This window comes from Giraffa tippelskirchi, chromosome 7, assembly GCF_054371585.1.
Source record: "Giraffa tippelskirchi isolate mGirTip1 chromosome 7, T2T-mGirTip1v1.2.pri, whole genome shotgun sequence".
Lineage (NCBI taxonomy): Eukaryota > Metazoa > Chordata > Mammalia > Artiodactyla > Giraffidae > Giraffa > Giraffa tippelskirchi.
The window spans coordinates 42719400-42738217 of NC_137281.1; the positions used below are offsets into that span (position 1 = coordinate 42719400).

Here is an 18818-nt window from a genome sequence, read left to right on the forward strand (position 1 = left end):
GCCTCACTTTTCTGTATGGTGATTTTGTAGATGATTTGAGCAGAGACCACCTCCTTGGGTGGGTGTATAGTCTCCCCCTAGACTCCCTCAGCCCATTCTACTCGTTTGTGTAAAGGTGGGGGCCTTGGAGTTGTGAGTTTAGGTCCACTCATAATCTGAGTGACAGAGTGAGCTGTCTGAGCCATCTGAGCCTCGGTTTTGCCCTCTATAAAAAAGGTCTAGTTTTATATCTCCCTTATGGGGACACAGGTCAAGGGGTGAAGGATGCAAATTAATCGGAAGGTCTAGTCTGAGAAAAGTGAGTGCTATTACATTTTGCCATCACACTTTGGCCTTGGCTTCTAGAATTCCTGTCCACTAGAGAGATGTTCTCTGGAAGGTTCTTGTCATTTTCCTGATCAACCACAGACCTACGGAGAGGGGGGCTCTGTACCCAATCTGGCATCATCAGCCAAGATGGACCATCCTGGCAAGGCTTGTGTGATGCATCCTCATGTTCAGTGTCTGACTGACCGTGGCTTTGAAATCCCATCCACAGAGCCATCAACACTGACAAGGGAGTGATAGGCACTCCCCCCGAACCCCCAAGACAGCTTGTGGAAGTTGCTTCCTTATTTAAGAAGTGGAACTTGGACAGCAAATTATGTGTTAAAATATTTGCCTAAAGCTCTGCTGCCAAGGGGACCCTTTAGGCTGAGTGTTAAATGTTACCCTGCTGCCTGCACTGCAAATATTTTAAACCTGAAGATAAATAGTGGCTGCCTTGTGGAATTTGGGGCCAGCAGCGGATGCACAAGCAGAGTGTCTAATTGGGGTTGGCAGGCTCCTTGCCCAGCCCCGGCCCAGTTCCTCCGTTTTTTCGTCCCACCCGCCTAGGCGTGCGTGAGAAAGTGTTCATGGAGACGTGTCCTTCTCTACAAGCTGGGCCTGAGTGCCGAGCTGAGGTTCAGCCAGGGGTTTGACCTCGTGCCCAGGTTCCGAAAGTGCTTCCTCCCACGCTGGCCCTCAGGAAACGTGCTGCCGGGGAAACCGTTTGTAGGAAACATACGGGCTGTTAGGACGGAGGCTGCGTTCGCTATTAAAGGAAAATGTTGCTCCAGGATAAACACTTTGGAAGTGGTAGACACCTGCATGGACTGTGAAGTCTGTCCGGAGGCCCCTGAACGGCGTACAGGGGGAGAGCGCAGGACAAGCGGGCTTGTGAATTGTCAGCACGTACACATTGACTGCCCCCGGGCCAGACCCTCGGCAGAGGTCGCGCTGTTGCCTGGAGGAGGTGGGCTTGTCATTTATTCAGGGTCACACAGCGTGGAGTGGGGGAGCCTGGACTCAGGGCCAGGACTTTCCTCTCCTGGTGCAATGGATTCTTTTGGACATTTTTGTGCCTCCATGGGGCATGCACCCTGACATTCTCCATTCTCAGGAGCCTGTGAGGTCTCCTTCCAGAGTCTTGTGTGGCATGGTGTCTCCACCCTCCTGTCCGAGCAGTGGTGCTGCCTGTGTTTGAATGATGACAGCAAAATAAGACAGTAACTGTGGCTACTGTTTTCGCAAGCTTCCTTGTGAGCCGGGGGTCAGGCTTAGTATATACTATCTCATTAAAACAGTTTAACGTCATTAAAATTTTTCTCAGAGGGCAAGTCACCTATCCAAGGTCTCCTAGCTATGAAGTGATGCCTGTGGATTTGAACCCAGACAGGCTGGCTCCAAAGTTTGGAATTCTTTCTGTTGTTTCTCTATCATCCCATCAGGCCCTGGAACTTGACTCCAGCTGTCTGCTGCTCATGTGTGTCATTGCTTCATAACCATCTTTCTGCAGGAACAGCATGGTCCCCTCTGCCTTGCTGATTCCTCTACTTGGCGCTCCTGGTGCTCCCTGTACAGTTTGGTTTTCTTGTCAAGCCCTGGACATGCCTAGAATTCACCATCTGCTGATTTCTGCAGAGATGGGTGGTGCGGTCTCCTGTCCAGGTCTGATATGGGTAGGAGATGGGGAGGCCGGCCTCCAGGGATGACTCTCCGCCTCCCACTCTCATGGGGCACCATCCTGGCCTTCACACCCCTCTCTGCCCCTCCCTGGCACCCTTGTCTTGCAGTTTTGCCCACATCTTCCTCTGCCTATCTGCTCCTGCTCCAGCCTCCCCTGAGCTTCTTAGAACCCCGCAGAGCTCTTGCTTACCTGTATCTGTGTGTACCTGTAGGTGCAAGTCTTCTCGAATCAATGGCCATTCGTTCATCTCCACCTTGTGAAGTAGGAGAGGACCATGTCCATCACGATCAGGCTTGTTGACACATAGGGACTCAGCCTTGGGTGGGACAAGTGACAGAGTCAGAGTCACTCATGGGGTGAAGTGGGTGGTCCTAGAGTTAAGACTGGAACCCGAGGTGCTGTGTGACTCCACCCCAGGCTGCAGCACTTAACCACCTATACCTCCCCTGGGGCGTTTTATTTCTTCACTGGGCACTCTTTCACCCACCTCATGTTGATTAACTATCTTTTCTGTGCCAGGCCTTGTATGGCTTTGAGGCCACTGAGATGAAAGAGACTGTATGTTGTTGCAAACACGTGTTTGTTATGCCTGGCCCACAGTAGGTGCCTAATCAATGCGTCTCGGGTGAATGAAGGAGAGCACAGATGAACAGGTGTGCCTGTAACTTCTGGAGTATCTCACGACTCTCATATTCTCCCCTTGTTTTCTCTGTCCTTGGTGTGTGGGGGCTGCTCCTGGCCTTCTGCCTCTACTGGGCAGGTCTGCAGCCCTGGGACCCCAGAGGCGGGACCCTCAGTGGTCCCTGGTTGGTTTTCAGGGTGCCCAGGGCGCTTGATGGTGGGTTGTTCCCCATGGTTTGTCCCAGGAAGGAGAAGAGGCAGCCTTGTTGCTGAGGTTCTTTCTGACTCTCATGCTGGCGGGGACTGGGGCCAGAGGGAAGAGACCCTCATGGATGTTCTTGGGCTGAGCCTCTCTCAGCTGGCCCTGGGGAGCACCGAGGCCCTGACAGTCCTGACTCATGAGCTTGAGAAGCCTGGCTGAGAAGGTAGGAAATGTCCTGTTCCCAGACCTGGCAGCCTGTGGGCAGCCTGGCCCCCTGGGGCCTCTCCCCTTTCCCTTTCTTGGGCAGTGGACTCAGCCAGCTGTCCCCTGCTCAGCCCTTTCACAGGCCTTCCCTTTTTTGCCCTCCGTGTAGTGGTTAAGAGTCAAGATTATAGGCAGAAGACCTGAGTTCGATTCCAGGCTCTGCCCTTCCCAGTATACGTGATTGTGTGTGGTCCTGAGCCTTGGCTTCCCCCTCTGGAGAGGGGAGATATCAACTGTATCTCCCCCATAGGCTTACTGTGATGATGGGATGGGAGGATGTGAAGGTAGAAGGTATCTGAGGTGGCCAGCATCACTCAGGGTGCCAGGGGAGGCAGCACCTGGCTTGGGTGGGGAAATGCACTATTCTCTCATCATAGGCAGTAAAGGTGGAGTGTTTTATTACTGCCGATCTTTGCTCATAGAAGGTTCCCCAAGCCCATATCTTGGACTCAGGGACTCTGGTGTGGTGTAGAGGGATTGGCCCGTGTAGGTGTACCTTCTTCCTCCTGCTTTGAAGAAGTTGGCAGAACAGATTGGCCCCATCATATATTAGGTTGAACCATTTGAGATTGCCAGTGTTTGGCATTTTTGACCCACAAAGATGGCAACTTCATATGGTTGAACTCAATACTTACCACACAATAAACAGCCCTGTAACCACTTCCTCTTCCCTTGCTCCTATCCATATTGATATTCAGAGTCTTGCTTCTTTGAAATCAATTCATTCATTCATTCACCATTTACTGAGCACCTACTGTGTGTCTGTACTAGGGGCTAGGGAGATAGTATCTAGCAAAACAAACAGAGCTCCTGCCCTCGTGAGCTTATGGGGACATGTTGCAGCTATCAATGGCTATGTCACAAGGTACCCCAAAACTCAATGACCTAAAGCAACAGTTATTACTGCACTCAGTTCTGTGGATGATTGGACTTGGCTGGTGCTTTCACTTAGTAGAGTTCTTATATGGTTGTAGCCACGTGCTCTTGGGGCTGCTGCCTTCTGAAGGCTTGTCTGGGCTAGGTGTTCATTCCCAGGGCTGGCAGGGGGTGCTGGCAGCCTGGAGCACCCACCCTTTCTTCATGTGGCTTCGGCTTCTCATAGTAGGGCAGCTGGGTTCTCAGGGGTTGTGTCCCAGGAGACCCAGGGGAGGCTGCATTCTAGTTTCTAGCATTCGAAGGAGTCACCAAGGCCAGCCAGACCAGAGGGGAATTGTGGAGGGGACGTCGATCCCTCTTCTTCTTTTAACTTTTATTTATTTATTTTTGGCTGTGCTAAGTGCTGCATGGACTTTTCTCTAGTTGCAGCGAGCGGGGTCTACTCTCTAGTTGAGGTGCATGGGCTTCTCATTGCGGTAGCTTCTCTTGTTGCAGAACATGGGCTCTAGGGCACGTGGGCTTCAGTAATCATGACTCCTGGGCTCTAGAGCGCAGGCTCAGTAGTTGAAGTGCACGGGCTTAGTTGGTCCTCAGCATGTGGGGTCTTCCCGGGTCAGGGATTGAACCCACGTCTCCTGCATTGGCAGGCGGATTCTTTCCCACTGAGTCACCAGGGAAGCCCTGGGTCCCTCTTTTTGATGGGAGAGGGCAAGGTCTTCCTCCGTAGTAGCACATAGGGTGGGAGTTGTTGCTGGCGTCCAGGACAAGTGCGGCTGCCATGGGAGGCGGAGAGTGAAAAATCAGCCTGTGAGAGAACTTGGAGCTCAGTGTGCTGACAGGGAAGGAAAGGGGACCTTGAGGAACGGATGATGGGGATCTGAGTGGCCTTGATACTCAGGCCGGTGGGGAGTGAGGTGGGTAAAGAGTTACAGCAGAACAGGAGTGTGAAGCCCTTGGCTAAAGACACTTGAGGTTAAGGGATGGAACAAAGGTCTGTGTGGCTGTGGAGACAAGTGGAGACAACCAGAACCCTTACTGGGGTTGGGGGCCGCGAACAGGACCCTGCAGGTGACTCTGGAGGGTTGGGCGATTTCCTGACACTTGACTCTCTTCCACTGAGGCTCTGCTGTGGGGAGACCGGGTAGCAGAGTGGTTGAGAGTCAGGCACAGCTGGAGAAGACTCTTGAGAGTCTCTTGGGTAGCACGGAGATCAAGCCAACCCAGCATATTCATTGCAAGGACAGATGCTGAAGCTGAAGCTCCAATAGTTTGGCCACCTGATGTGAAGAACTGACTCATTGGAAAGTCCATGGGGTCGCAAAGAGTTGGACGTGACTTAGCGACTGAACAACAGCAATAACAGCTGTCTTTGAAATCTGCCCCTGTGGCCTTGGTGAAGCATCGTCACCTCACAGAGTCCCGGTTTCCTCAGCTGGAAGATGGGGCTGTGACGGTGCCCAATTCATAGGGCACCAGTTTGGCTGGTAATGCTCGCTGCTCTGGGTGGACCCCTGGGCAGAAAGATGGTGGTGTGCACACAGGAAAACACCCAGCTTGTGAGTTAGCCGAGGTGCAGTGTGTGGCCCGGCAGGTCGGGAGCTCTGTTAATGGACGGAAAGGCGGCCTGCGTGGTGCCAATTCTGTTTCCTGTCCCGAGCTTGTGGCTCTGGGGAGAGGGCCCTGTTGGAAATTGTTTAGTTTAGGCCTTCCTTGGCTGTCCCCTGAGAACTTGGGTGAGGCTAGAGGGAAAGGCCCCAGCGGCTCATTTTTGGGAAGTCCTTCCCAGCCCTGGGGTGGGGGAAAAATGAGCTCTACTGACCTCGCTTTGGGGGCCCTGATGTTTGCAGGGACCTGGGGTCAACTGTAATTTAGGCTCAAGGTTTCCACGATGGAAACTCGAGGCAGTCCTTGGGGTGGGGGCTCGAGAGGGCTGGTGGCGGCTGTGGGCTCTGGGTCCCCTGGGCGCTCTCAGTGAGGACCCTCAGGGGACTCTGGCTGGATGAGGGAGGGACGTGGGCCAGCAGGATCACCCTCAAGGAGCCAGAGCCGGGTCAGGGGAGTGGGGAAGGTCCGCCCCTGATGGCCCCAGGGGCTCACTGAGCAGCGGCTGAGGGTGGGCCTGGAAAGAAGAGACCCAGGGGCACTGGCACCCTCAGCCCTCTCGTCTCCTGGCCTTGGGCGTCTGGGGTCCAGGCCTGGAGAAGGGTGAGTGACTCCACGTCAGAACTTGTAGGTTCAATCTCTTATGTGGCTCTCGGTAGCCTCTCAGAGCCTCAGTTTTCTGAGGAAAGCTGGAAAAATAACACCATTTTTCCCAATCGTGAGGCTCAGAGACTGGGTCACACGAGATTGCCTTACAGAGTAAACCCTCGGGCAGGATGGAGGGCTTCCTGCTCTTGAGGTCTTGATTCTGCTGACGCAGCAGAGGGGCCCCCCGGGGACTGGGTCTCCAGGGAAGTCCTGCTCCTAACAGTACTTCAGGCTGTGTGACCCCTGGGACCTTGGGGTATGAGGTCCCCATGTCTCCCCCCTCCCATCTCTTGTCCCTTTCCATGCAGCCACCTTGCCTTCCCATTTAGGAGACAGCAGCAGGGAGGTGACAGTTCCTTAAAACAGATTTATACTCTTGGATGACTTTATGGGTTTTTGCCTTATAAAAACCCACGAGTTGACATTCTGATTTATCTGCTCCTGAGTCAACAGGATGTACCAGATTTAAAGAGATCAAATGCATTGTAATGTTTGTGGTTCCAGTTGTGGATTAGATGAGCTATTATGGAAAGTGCTGCCAAGTAAATATGGCAAAAAAAATATAACAAGGGGATAATTTAAATATGTCTATTAAACTGTGTGTTAAGTAAAGTAGCACCGGTGTGGTGCTGAATGTAACTTATTATCTGGAGACTTGGTGTAGTAGATAAAGTAGGAATTATGGTTCTTATTTTCCCCCTTCAGAACATTTTTTGTTGTTGTTAAAGGAAGAGACTGTAAACTAGGAATTTCAGAGACGGGCGCTTGACTGTGTAACCATGGTTGTGTGATGACTTATAATATTGAAGGCTCCAAATGATATTTCTCATTTCTTTGCTTTCTATTTCTTGCCGTCGCCGCAGCAGCAGATCAGATTTCCTGAGATAAATATGCTGCCTGGCTTTTAATGGGATTTCTGTATTGCCGGGAGTTGGCGTGTTCTGATAATAAAAGAACCTAAAAATTGTACATCCCTTAATTGGTAAGAAGAGAGATGTTTTGATGGGCCACAAATGGAAACATTGATTTTTACTGCCTCCGCGCAGCTCTAAGCGGCGTGTCACGCCACGTTCCCCGCCACGGAAGGCGGCAGCTGGCTCTCCAATGAGCTGATTTGTGTTTGTAGGTTCTTGATGTCGGGTGCTTGGAAGTGCGCGTTCTGTGCGGACGGGAGAAACGGAGCCCTTATAACATTATCTATTTCTAAATTGAAATATTTGTAGGACTGTGCCTTCTACCTCAAATCAAATGCATTCTTTGCTTTGTTCCTCTTTCTTCCTTTGGCGACCAGTCCTTGGGGGTTTAAAGGCTGTGTGCTGAAGGCTTTTTCTGTAACTGTGATGTTATGGGCAATATACACACACACTCATGCATGCACACACAGACATGCACACATACACACACACACCTTTGCATATGAGTATATGTTTGCATCAATATCTTTACATGTAGTAGAGATTTCTCTCTTTAGTTTAAATAAGCACTAGTTTCCACACAGGTCGATCTGTTTCCCAGGACAGACTGTGGGAAGAGATGACAGGCACTTTGATTTTCAGTTCCAAGTCTCTGTATTTTAATGGGCAAGTTTAATCCACTGACATTTATTGGTATGACTGTTATATTTTGTATGTAATATTTGCCATGGATATTTTTGCACTTCAATTTACAAGTTCTTGTTGGGCCCTGTTTACCTCTCAGATTGAGTCTTTGCTCCATGGGGAAGTGCACTGGGCAGGAGTCAGGATGTCGAGGTCAACATCTGTAGGGGGCTAGGGATGTTACAGCCCCCTGGCTGGAGGCCAGGTGCCTTACCTGTGAAAGGGGAATAACAAAGCTGTCCCTCTCTGCAGGGGAGGGGCGGTGGCAGAGGGGAGCCAGATGATCACTTGAGCTCCATTTAGCTCTGGGATGTGTAAGACTGTGAAATAGGGCTACATGTGTGTATTTGTGACTTTGAAAATATACAGGATGCTATGCAAACCCAATGCATTGTTAGCATGATCATTAATCATGAGTTCAGTTTTCTTTACAGTTTATCCACTGGTTTGCATGGTGCTAAGCACAGAATTGGTATTTTATTTTAAAGAAGTTGGTTAAATGATTCCAAAGCTGGTTCTCACTCTCTAGACTGACACTGGGGTGTAAGTGAGGGTTCAGGTGCCTTTTAAGCAGCGATTTGACTGTCCTTGGTCCTGCAAACACATGTGCTTCTTTGATTCCAGAATCGGGACATCTTTACAAAGAACTGAGCCAGCCTCTCACCACATTGAGAGGCATGTTGTGTGGAGGGTTAGTCTGGCTAAGAGATCTCTCAGCTCTAAACCACAAGGCTTTAGGGGAAACTTAAAGCTTGTGCCTTAGGAATAGCTGATCAAAACACTGGAGAGGTTTGTGAGAGAATTGAGTTTTTAGGAGACAAAATGCTAAGGCATTTTCACCTCCCTGATGGGTCACGACCCCCAGTATCCACGCACAGAGGGAAGATGACAGGAAATCCCTCTAGAAGATTTGCACCAAGAATTAAATAAGCTAGCTGAGAATTATGGCACCACATGCTACAAAAACCCATATATTAATATAGTGAGAGGTGTCAAGGATAATGGACCCTGGGAGGTAGAGTAATTAAATGTATCTTCATAAATGTGGGGCGATTTCTTTTACAATGCTTTCCCCAGACCCCGTCAGCTGACATGGACTGTATTCTTCCTGTTGGCAGGAGGCCTAGAAGGAGAGCCAGAGTGTGATCGAAAAACCAGCCGTGCGCTGGAAGACAGGAACAGCGTGACAAGTCAAGAGGAGAGAAATGAGGACGATGAAGACATGGAGGATGAGTCAATTTACACCTGCGATCACTGTCAGCAGGACTTTGAGTCTCTGGCAGACCTGACGGACCATCGGGCCCACCGCTGTCCTGGAGGTAATGTTAAATAGCACTGGGATTCTGACAGGTGGTTATACGGGTAATTGGACATAGCAACAGCTTGAAGCCTCAAGTGAGATTAAAGAATTAATAATGTAATTTTACAGTTAATGTCATTTTATTGTGGTGTCTTGGGTACCCTCTTCAATAAAATTAAAAATAAAAGCAACAGCTTTGCGGCAAGCAGGAGTTAGGTGGAGGTACCCTGTCCTTGCACCCCGAAACTGCCGTCTGTGGTCCATGACCCATAAGTGGGTGGGTCTGCACCCTGGATTTCTGGAAGGCCTTTTGGAAACCCAGCAATTAAGAGGTTATTAGTGCAAAGTTAAGCAGCTTAAGTGTGGAAAGCTGCGTGAAGGAGTGAGCTCTGAGGCAGGGCTAACGATGGGATGGGGAGAATTTCAGAAGCCAAGAAGTACGCCTGCAGAAAGGGACCCAGTTCTGCCTCTGCACTTGGCCTCTGCTTCTCTGGGTAGGAGAAGGGTGGCTGGGAGCAGTTTTTGCTAGATCTGATGATGGCCCTGTGTTCTGTTTACCAGCTGCCTCAGAGAAGGTGGACAAGGCCACAGTTTCTAGGAGCGATTTAAGACTTCACGAGTCAAGTGTGTCCGTGTGTCTGGGATATATGGGGTGTGAGGGGTAGGGGAATGGGGGCATGTGTATTCCCTGGAGTGTGGCAGCCATGGTATCCACATGGGGTTGCTATCTTTCCAGGCTTTGAGCAAGGAGATCAGAGCATCTGTATTCCTTACATAGCTATCCTAAGACATTTTCTTCTATTGTGATTGTTGATGAAACCCCTTAGGTGCTGGTTTGTGGGGATAGGACCTAAATCGCCAACCAATATTCCAAGGAGGACCCTGACACCTGTTTTGGGAGGGAAATTTGCTGGTAGGAGATAAGTTGGGACTCAAAGTCTTGTTTCCTCTACCTGTCAGGCTATCTTGGAAGTTTGATAGCCAAGTGTTTGGGGAACTTTGCTATGACTTTTCCTCTAGTGACATCTGTACCAGCAGAGCCCTGGATGGGCCAAGTCCTCATTCTCAACCTCTAAAGGGAATCAATATCAAAAGCAATGGACCCAGAAGGACTCAAAGTTTTGAACTGTTTGGGACTCAGCAAACCAAACCCCAGTCATTTTGGAATTTGTAATATTTCCATCACTGGCAGAAGAGATGGCCAACTTAGATGCTTAGAATCAGAATTGGAAGGGATTTATGCGGTTGGCTTTTCCATTCATCTTATTTCCTGGGGGGAAATACTGAAGCATTGAGACAGAAGGGTGACTGCTTAACCCGGGTCACGTAGCAGTTTGGTGATGGAATCAGGATCTCCTTAGCATCATGGGCTATGGACGGTCATTCTGCTTGAGAAAACAGTCGATGCTGGTGTAGTTCTTGATTAGCCATGAACTGAAGTGAAATCTTAACTATGGGAGAGTGAACTATTGGTACATATTTTAAAAACAATCAGTTAATTTATCTTCTAATTAAAAGCTATTCTCTTTATGTTCTATCACACTGCTCTCGTGTAGTTGTTAAAGCAGGGCTTCTCAGTTCCACTGCTGAGCGATGCTTTATTGCGTGTTTGTAGCTCTTGGAATGAGGTGCCATTCCTGGTACTACCCCGGCTGTTCCTTCCTCCAGTTCTTCATCATCAAGGAGATTCTTACCTCTGTTACCACACTTTTGAGAATGGTGGTGCTTCTAGGTGGAGAAGGGTGACTGTGAGACTTTGGGGCTATAGTGGGAGTCTGTATTGGAAATTTTTAACGGTAGCTATTTGTCCTTTGGTCCTGGGCAGGACTGTCTTCCCAGTGGCAGTCTCTTTTCTTCACAGCCTCAGACTTTGGCTGAAATCACGGCAGCCCCATTTGCCGGGTCTCCAGCCATCTTTATCAATGCATCTTTATCCACCAGCTCCTCTGCCTGCTTCCTGACAGGACCCCACTAACGACCTCCACTGGGACATGGGAACCAGGAATACCCTCAAACCCTGGAGTATTGGACAGGAGTCAGAGATTCCTTGAAAGAGTACAGGAAACAACCTTACCTAATAGCATCCCTGAGAAATTCATTACCACCCAGTAAAGGCGTGACCCAGCCTGGGCAAGTCCCCCGAACATGGTAGAGAGATGCAAGGAGTTATTTCCCCCAGTTCTTAGGACTACTCAGGGACAGGATACACTATTGGGAATTGCATGCATATTATTCAGAACAGGGCTTCCCTGATAGCTCAGTTGGTAAAGAATCTGCCTGCAGTGTACGAGACCCTGGTTTGATTCCTGGGTCAGAAAGATCCCCTGGAGAAGGGAAAGGCTACCCGCTCCAGTTTTCTGGCCTGGAGAATGCCATGGACTGTATAGTCCATGGGGTTGCAAAGAGTCGGACACGACTGAGTGACTTTCACTTTCACTAATTCGAAACAGATCCCTACCTAGGATGCCTCCAACATCCTTGGATTGTGTGGTGGTTTTCAAACTGTGTTCTCAGAGGTGTCTCTGGGGCTGTCTGACTGAGGGGCTCTGAAACCCACTCCAGACAGAGCTGTTACCTTAAAAAGTTTGTTTTATACATTGAGCTTTAGTTTAACTTCTTCAAAAATTGGCTTCTGCTTTAAAACTTTGGAACTGGTACAAAAATGCAACAGCAGGCCCTCCTAGGCCAGCCTCAGGGGTCTCTGCTGGACACTCATCCTTGGTCACCTGGTCACAGTCCTAGGGATAATGCAGGTGGGCATCGCTGCCCCCATGGAGCAGACTCTGGAGGGAAAGGTGGACACTTTTTAGCCCAACAAAGACTGTTTCAGACAAGGATTGAGACGACCATGCTCTATGAGGCTCTGGGTGCTCAGCAGATGCTTCTGAGGGAACAGAGGAGTCTTGTTTTGGGAGAAGTTGGGGCCTCCCTGCTGATGAGAATCTGGGGCCTGAGGGCAGCACACCTGTCCATTGGAATCTGGCTTTGGGTGTGAACAAGAAGCTTTCCTGCAGAGGGCTGTCCTCCTGGAATGCAGAGGCAGCACAACCCTCTCCAGCTAGGGTGTCTGGAAAGCCCAGCCCAGGGGGCAGTGTTTGTGGGGTTCATCTTGAGTGTGGTACTTTCTATTATTGTTATTATTAATTTTTTACTGAAGTGTAGTTGATTTACAATGTTGTGTTGATGACTGCTGTACAGACTCAGTTATACCTATATGTGCATTCTTTTCCAGTATGGTTTACCACAGGATATTGAGTATAAGTTCCCTGTGCTGTAAAGTAGGACCTTACTGTTTATCTATTCTCTATACACGAGTTTGCATCTGCTAATCCCAAACTCCCAATCCATCCGTCTCATGCTTGGCAACCATGAGTCTGTTCTCTAGGTCCACGATTCTGTCTCTGTTTCGTGGATGGGTTCATTTCTGTCATATTTTAGGTTCCTCGAATGTGGTCCTTCTTTGAACTGCTCTGGCAGAGTGAGTTCTGGGCTCTTGCTGTGGCAGTTGGGGTGGGCGTGGGGGCACGGCCTTGTTCCATCAGACTCTGGGACAGTGGTGTCAGGTCTGGACAGTTTCTGGGGTGGGGATGCTCCTTATGGAAGGGGAGCCTCCTACCAGAATGGTGGTGATGGCCTTCACCAGGAAGCTCCCCAGATCCTCCACCCTGGAGCCAGGACTGTCTGCAATGAGGAACCCTGACTTCCAGAGGTTTCCTCGTTCCTCAGCAGGAGTGGCAGTGCTGGGTCCAGGAAGGGTTGCTGAAGTGTGGACTTCCAGAACCGAAGGCAACTCCACTAAGACCTGTTTGTATTTCTTTCTCCCTCTTTCTCCATCTCCCTCTCCCTCCTTTGTGTCTGCAGAGAAACCGACCTTAAACCCACAAGCCACCAGACATTGCATCTTTATGACACGAAGTGAAACAAGCAAAGATCCGGTCCTCTCTGCCGATGCTCCCACCCCCAACAGCTGTCTCATTTCTCTTTGTTCCCCTCCAGTCCCTGCCCACAGGATAACAAATGTTTACATGCTTGGAGTTGTGGGCACTTCCCACCTTATATTTGGCATTTGTTACTGAACATTTTCTGAATGGATTTCCACGTTGCCATGTGGTCTTCTGCATTATCCTTTCTGGGGAGCCCTTCTTGTGAAGCTGGGCTGCTGGTATTGGGTCCATATACTGTAAAAATATAGACCAGCAGATGAAGATTTTTGCATCAGGGTAGATAGAGGCTGACTCAATGTGTGATGGACTTGTCTGTTCCTGATGAAGTATCCTTTGTGGACACTGAGTAGGCAAACGGCTGGAGTGTTGGGTTGCTGTCTGAACTGATGATAGAAAGTCCTCATTAATTTCGGTCCCACCACAGCAAATAACATGGGGAACAGGGATTGAGCTGAAGTTTACATTATGCCATTTCTACAGTGTTGGCCAAGCATGTCTGGGCCCTATAAATGGTTGAAGGGGGGGTGTTTTCCATCATTTTCTAGGAGCCAGGAGGATGTCAACCTTAGAAAGTATCTCTGAGAACTTCCTGGGGCACCGTGGAAGCAGGCATGAGAGGTTTGATTTACCCCAGGGGCTGATTCCAGTTTTTTATGTGCTCATTGAAGCAGGTCACCCATGGACCGTCAGTCTGGATTCAGGTGGAATGTTTTACTGCTTCCTGATACAGAAACTATCCTGATACTCTATCCCCGTGACTCAGACTAACTGCTCATCGGTCCAAATTAATTAGGTTGACTGCCCAAGGATATCTGGGTCCTGGATCTACACATTGCAATGCTTTAGATCTGCCTTCTCCAACCATTTCAGGAGCAGGGCTGTGCTGTGTGTCGGTCTCAGGACAGGTGGGTCCCCAGGACTGGAGCACCCAGCGGCTTTTGCGGGTCCCTAGTTTCTTTGCCAGAGGCCCCTCTGGCATCATTTGGGGTTTCATTATAGGTGGAGAGCGGTGGATAGAGTCTCTCTAGAAACTGAGGCTTTTCACTCTGGGCTCCAGGCACTTGCTCCACAGAACAGAAATTGCCTTTTAAGACCAGGTGGACGCCTTGAAATACACGGGGTTCCTGCTGCTCTCTGGGAGCTCTTAGGGGCTTCAGTCCTGACACTCTTCATATATTGAGCACCTGTCACATGTCAGGCCCTGTGGGACTCACCCTGGAATGTGGCCCCTACACCCCCTGCCACCTGCTTTCGCTGCAGCCGCTGTACCATTCAGCCCCCAGCAATCACCAGATTCTAGAATTATTCTGATTCTTTTCGATGTGTTTCCCACCCATCCCCCCTGCTACTGTTAGGCTTCATGAAGACAAGAATCATGTCTGTTTCATTCCCTCTTATGTCCTAGCCCAGTGCCTGGTCCACAGTGGTGTTTAAGAGATGCTTGCTGAATAAAGGGCCTATCTCACCTCATCCTCACAACAGTTCCAGCAGGGGGTCTTGTTTTTCCTCGTTCCTCCCCATTGTATCGGATGACTGAGGTGCGAAGTGAGGGGGATCTTGCTCAAGGTTACAGAGCTGAGCTAAGATTTGAGGTCTGGACACTTCGTGGTGGGAACACAGACGGTGAGCAGTTTCTAACTGAACTCCAGACGACACAGCCTTTTTGAATGCTCAACTTCAGAAAAAATAAGAGAGGGGAATTGGTTCAAATAGCAACAGCAAAAAAGGTACTCTCTGTGGGTTAATTTCACTGCTCCCTGCCCCTACCCCTGGCTACCCTCCTTTCCTGGGGATTGGGACCAAGGAGTGTTTCCTCAGCCCTTTTGGAAAGGCAGACCCTCCCTTTCTGGCAAAGGTGAAATGCTGCTGTGTAAAAAGCCGGGTGGAAAGTTAATTACACCCTGGTTTGTTCAGCTGTGGCCAGAGTGACCTGTGGGCCCTAATTACAGGACTGGGGCTGCGTGGAGGCTGGCCACCTTTGCCAGCCTCGTTCCTGTCCACCGGCTGGCCAGAGCTCGCCTTTGTGTGCCGGCTCAGGCCCTTTCTTGCTCCAAAAGCATGGGTGGGGCCCCTCCGTGCCTTATTGCTTGCGGCACCCCTTGTACTGGTTCCATTTGGGCAAAACGGAGTGGGCGCAGGCCAGCCGCTGGGCGATGCGCTGCCAAGTACACAGGTGCAGGGCACGGGTTCCTTCTGCCCGTGGGGGTGTGCACAGCGCCTCTGTGTCAGCCAGCGTCTCGCAGAGCAAAAGGCCTGGGGGCTGGAGCACAAATAATACCCCCACCTGAAGAGCTTTCCTGCATGCAAACAGCATCCGGTCACAAAACACAGAGCAAGAAAGAGTCCCGCTTACGTTAGCCACAGAATGTATAGGACCAGGGATGTTCATCCATGGGGCATCATTCAAGTGTTCGGAGCAAGCAAACAGAATCAGCTACTGGGGGACACAAAAGAGGCTTAATTAAGTGAAAAGGCAGACCTTGTTCTTGAATGGAAGGATTTGATATCATAAATACATCAATTTCTGAGAAATTAACCTATTAATATTAGCCAGTGTAAGTAACAATAGGCTTTGTTTAGGCTTTGTTTAGACATGGACAAGCTGATTCTAAAGTTCATGAGGTGGAACTTCCCTGGCGGTCCAGTTGTTAAGACATTTACCTTCCATTGCAGGGGACACAGGTTTGATCCCTGGTCCAGGAACTAAGATCCTGCGTGTTGTGCGGTCAAAAAATAGAAAAACAAATGGGCATGCAAGGATAGGAAAGACAGCTTCGATGAAGAGGCCTAACAGGAGAGGCTGGTAACTAGATAAGATTTTAAAACATGTTCTGAAGCGGTAGGATTCTAAGTAGTGTGGGACAGACCAGAGGGATGAAAAAAAGACCAGGAATGGACCTGAACGGAGCTGGAGATCAGGCACATAGGAAAGGTGTTATTGCATGTCAGCAGGGGAAGATGGATTGGCCAGCCAGTGGGATTGGGAGGGCATGGTGGCCATCCTGAGAAAGGGCACCGGGTCCCTCCTGCATCCTAACGCCAAAACAAACCCCAGATGGATCAGAAATCTAAACAGGAAAAGAAAACTTAAAAACACTGAAAGAAAACATGAGTTTTTTTTTTTTTTAAAATAATACTGTCAGAGTGGGGAAGCCTTTTCTAAATATAACCCTAAACCCAAAAGCCATAAAACAAAGGACAGAAATGTTCGACTACACAAAAATACAACACTTCTGCATTGCCAAAACGGCAATAAATCAAACCAAAGATATACATCACAGGCAAAAGATGTTTCCCTTAATGTGTCAGGAGCTCCTACCAACACTAAGAAAATACCGAATGAATCAGCTGCAAAGGGGGACAAGGGCCAGTCTGCTCAAAGCCAGCACCCACTCAGGTTGGTTGGCGACACACTGGCCATTAGATATTTTGAATATCTCCCATGTGCCCAGAACAGAAATGGAACCAGAGAAAGAAAGGTGAGTGGGATCTTAAACAGTCAGAAAATTCAGAACTACCTTTATAGTAAGAGAACTGTACATTTAAACCACAGGAAAATACCACTCTTAACCCATTTGATTGGCAAAGACCAAAATGTTTGCCAGCCCATCACCCTAGTGTATCCTTGATGCCAAAGCTTGGGCCCTGTTCTCTCTCTCCCCAGGGTTGCCTCTGCCTCTGGCTAGAACACATAGTAGGTGCTCAGTAAGTATTTGTTGAGCTTGTCCTCAAGGAGGCTACAGCCCCCTTGAGGTAAGAGGTAGATGGTACAGGTTTCATGAAGGAAGGATTCTGAGCTATCAGATAGCAAAAATAAAGGTTCCAGAAAGCATGCTGGGACGTAGTAGGTCTTCAGCTAATATGCCATCACAAGGGAGAGTTGGAGAAGGAAGAGATGGTTTATTCATTCAGCAAATATTTATTGAGCATATATTGTAGTTGTTGTTCAGTCACTTAGTCATGTCCGACTCTTTGTGACCCCATGGACTGCAGCACACCAGGCTTCCCTGTCCATCACCATCTCCTGGAGTTTGCTTTAACTCATGTCCATCAAGTCAGTGATGCCGTCCAACCATCTCATTCTCTGTCGCCCCCTTCTCCTCCTGCCCTCAATCTTTCCCGGTATCAGGGTCTTTTCCAATGAGTCAGCTCTTGGCATCAGGTGGCCAAAGTATTGGAGCTTCAACTTTAGCATCAGTCCTTCCAATGAATATTCAGGGTTGATTTCCTTTAGGGTTGACTGGTTTGATCTCCTTGCTGTCCAAGGGACTCTCAAAGTTTTCTCCAGCACCACAGTTCGAAAGCATTAATTCTTCGGTGCTCAACCTTCTTTATGGTCCAACTCTCAAATCGGTACATGACTACTGGAAAAACCATAGTTTTGACTGTATGGACCTTTGTCAGCAAAGTGATGTCTCTGCTTTCTAATGCACTGTCTAGGTTAGTCATAGCTTTTTTCCCAAGGAGTAAGCGTCTTTTAATTTCATGGCTGCAGTCACTATCTGCAGTGATTTTGGAGCCCCAAATGAAGTCTGTCACAGTTTCCATTGTTTCCTCATCTGTTTGCTACGAAATGATGGGACTGGATGCCATGACCTTAGTTTTTTGAATGTTGTTTTAAGCCAGCTTTTTCAGTCTCCTCTTTCACCTTCATCAAGAGACTCTTTAGTTCCTCTTTGCTTTCTGCCATTAGGGTGGTGTTATTTGCATATATGGGGTTGTTGATATTTCTCCCGGCAATGTAGATTCCAGCTTGTGCTTCATCTGGCCCGGCTTTTCACATAATGTACTCTGCATATAAATTAAGTAAGCAGGGCAACAATATACAGCCTTGACATACCCCTTTCCCAGTTTTGAACCAGTCCATTGTTCCATGTCTTATTCTGTCTATTGCTTCTTGACCTGCACACAGATTTCCCAGGAGGGAGGTAAGGTGGCCTGGCATATATCGGGTTGGCCAGAAAGTTCATTTGAGTTTTTCATAACATCTTATGGAAAAAACAGAACAAACTTTTTGGCCAACCCAATACTGTGTGTAGGGACCCTTCTGGGTGCTGGGGACGGGGTGGAATGTGGGAACAGCTTATTTGAATGAAAATTAACTCCCTGGAGAAGGCACTCACTACACAAAAGCATTTTTTGACTGGTAAGATGAAGTACCCTAGGATGCCCTTGAAAGAGTTGCCTTCCCCAGTGCCTTTAAAAGGGGTTTCCATGTCTAGAGATGTCACTCCCATGACACTTAGGCCAGATTCTGTGTGTGTCTGCCTCCTGGTGCACTGCTATTTGGGAAGGTGGGTGACTGGCCAGCCTGGGTCTGGCTGGCTGTTGGTGAGGGTGGAACCTTCCCTAAATTGCCTACTCCCTGTCCTCCTAGTTCCCTTAGAAAGGTGCTTGGGAAGGTGGCAGGCTGCCTGGGGCTGTGGCTCTGTCTGGACAGCTGTCCCTGGCTCCTGGTGGTGACATGGAGGGAACTGGTTTTCCAGATGCCAGTGCTATCATCCACCTCCTGTGAAGCCTGCAGGTTTACAGAATGTGTCCCCCTTGCTTCAATTATGTAGAGCAAGCATGTCTCTCCTGTGGTTGGGTCTGCAGGTCTCTCCAGTATTAGACACCAAATCCGACAATGCAGAAGGCAGGGGTCAAGGGGGGAAGAACCTACATTTCTTTTGGTTTTCATGGGAAAATAAGTGTCTCTGTGTATGTTCTGAGGTTTCGGAGGACTCTGCAAAGGGGAGGGAGTCTTTTCCTTTTTTCCCACGTAGCCAGCTTG

The 18818-nt window shown here is 49.1% G+C and overlaps 1 protein-coding gene across 5 annotated transcripts in view; it reads left to right on the forward strand.

The window, feature by feature from the left end:
- ZNF423 (zinc finger protein 423) overlaps nt 1–18818 on the forward strand; it is a 469528-nt gene that overhangs the window by 219540 nt on the left and 231170 nt on the right. For all 5 annotated transcript variants that reach the window (XM_081517250.1, XM_081517248.1, XM_081517247.1 and 2 more), the window contains one exon: nt 8920–9120. In XM_081517250.1, coding sequence (XP_081373376.1) covers nt 9024–9120 — 97 coding nt within the window. In that variant the 5' untranslated portion in view covers nt 8920–9023. The remainder of the gene's footprint in view (nt 1–8919; nt 9121–18818) is intronic.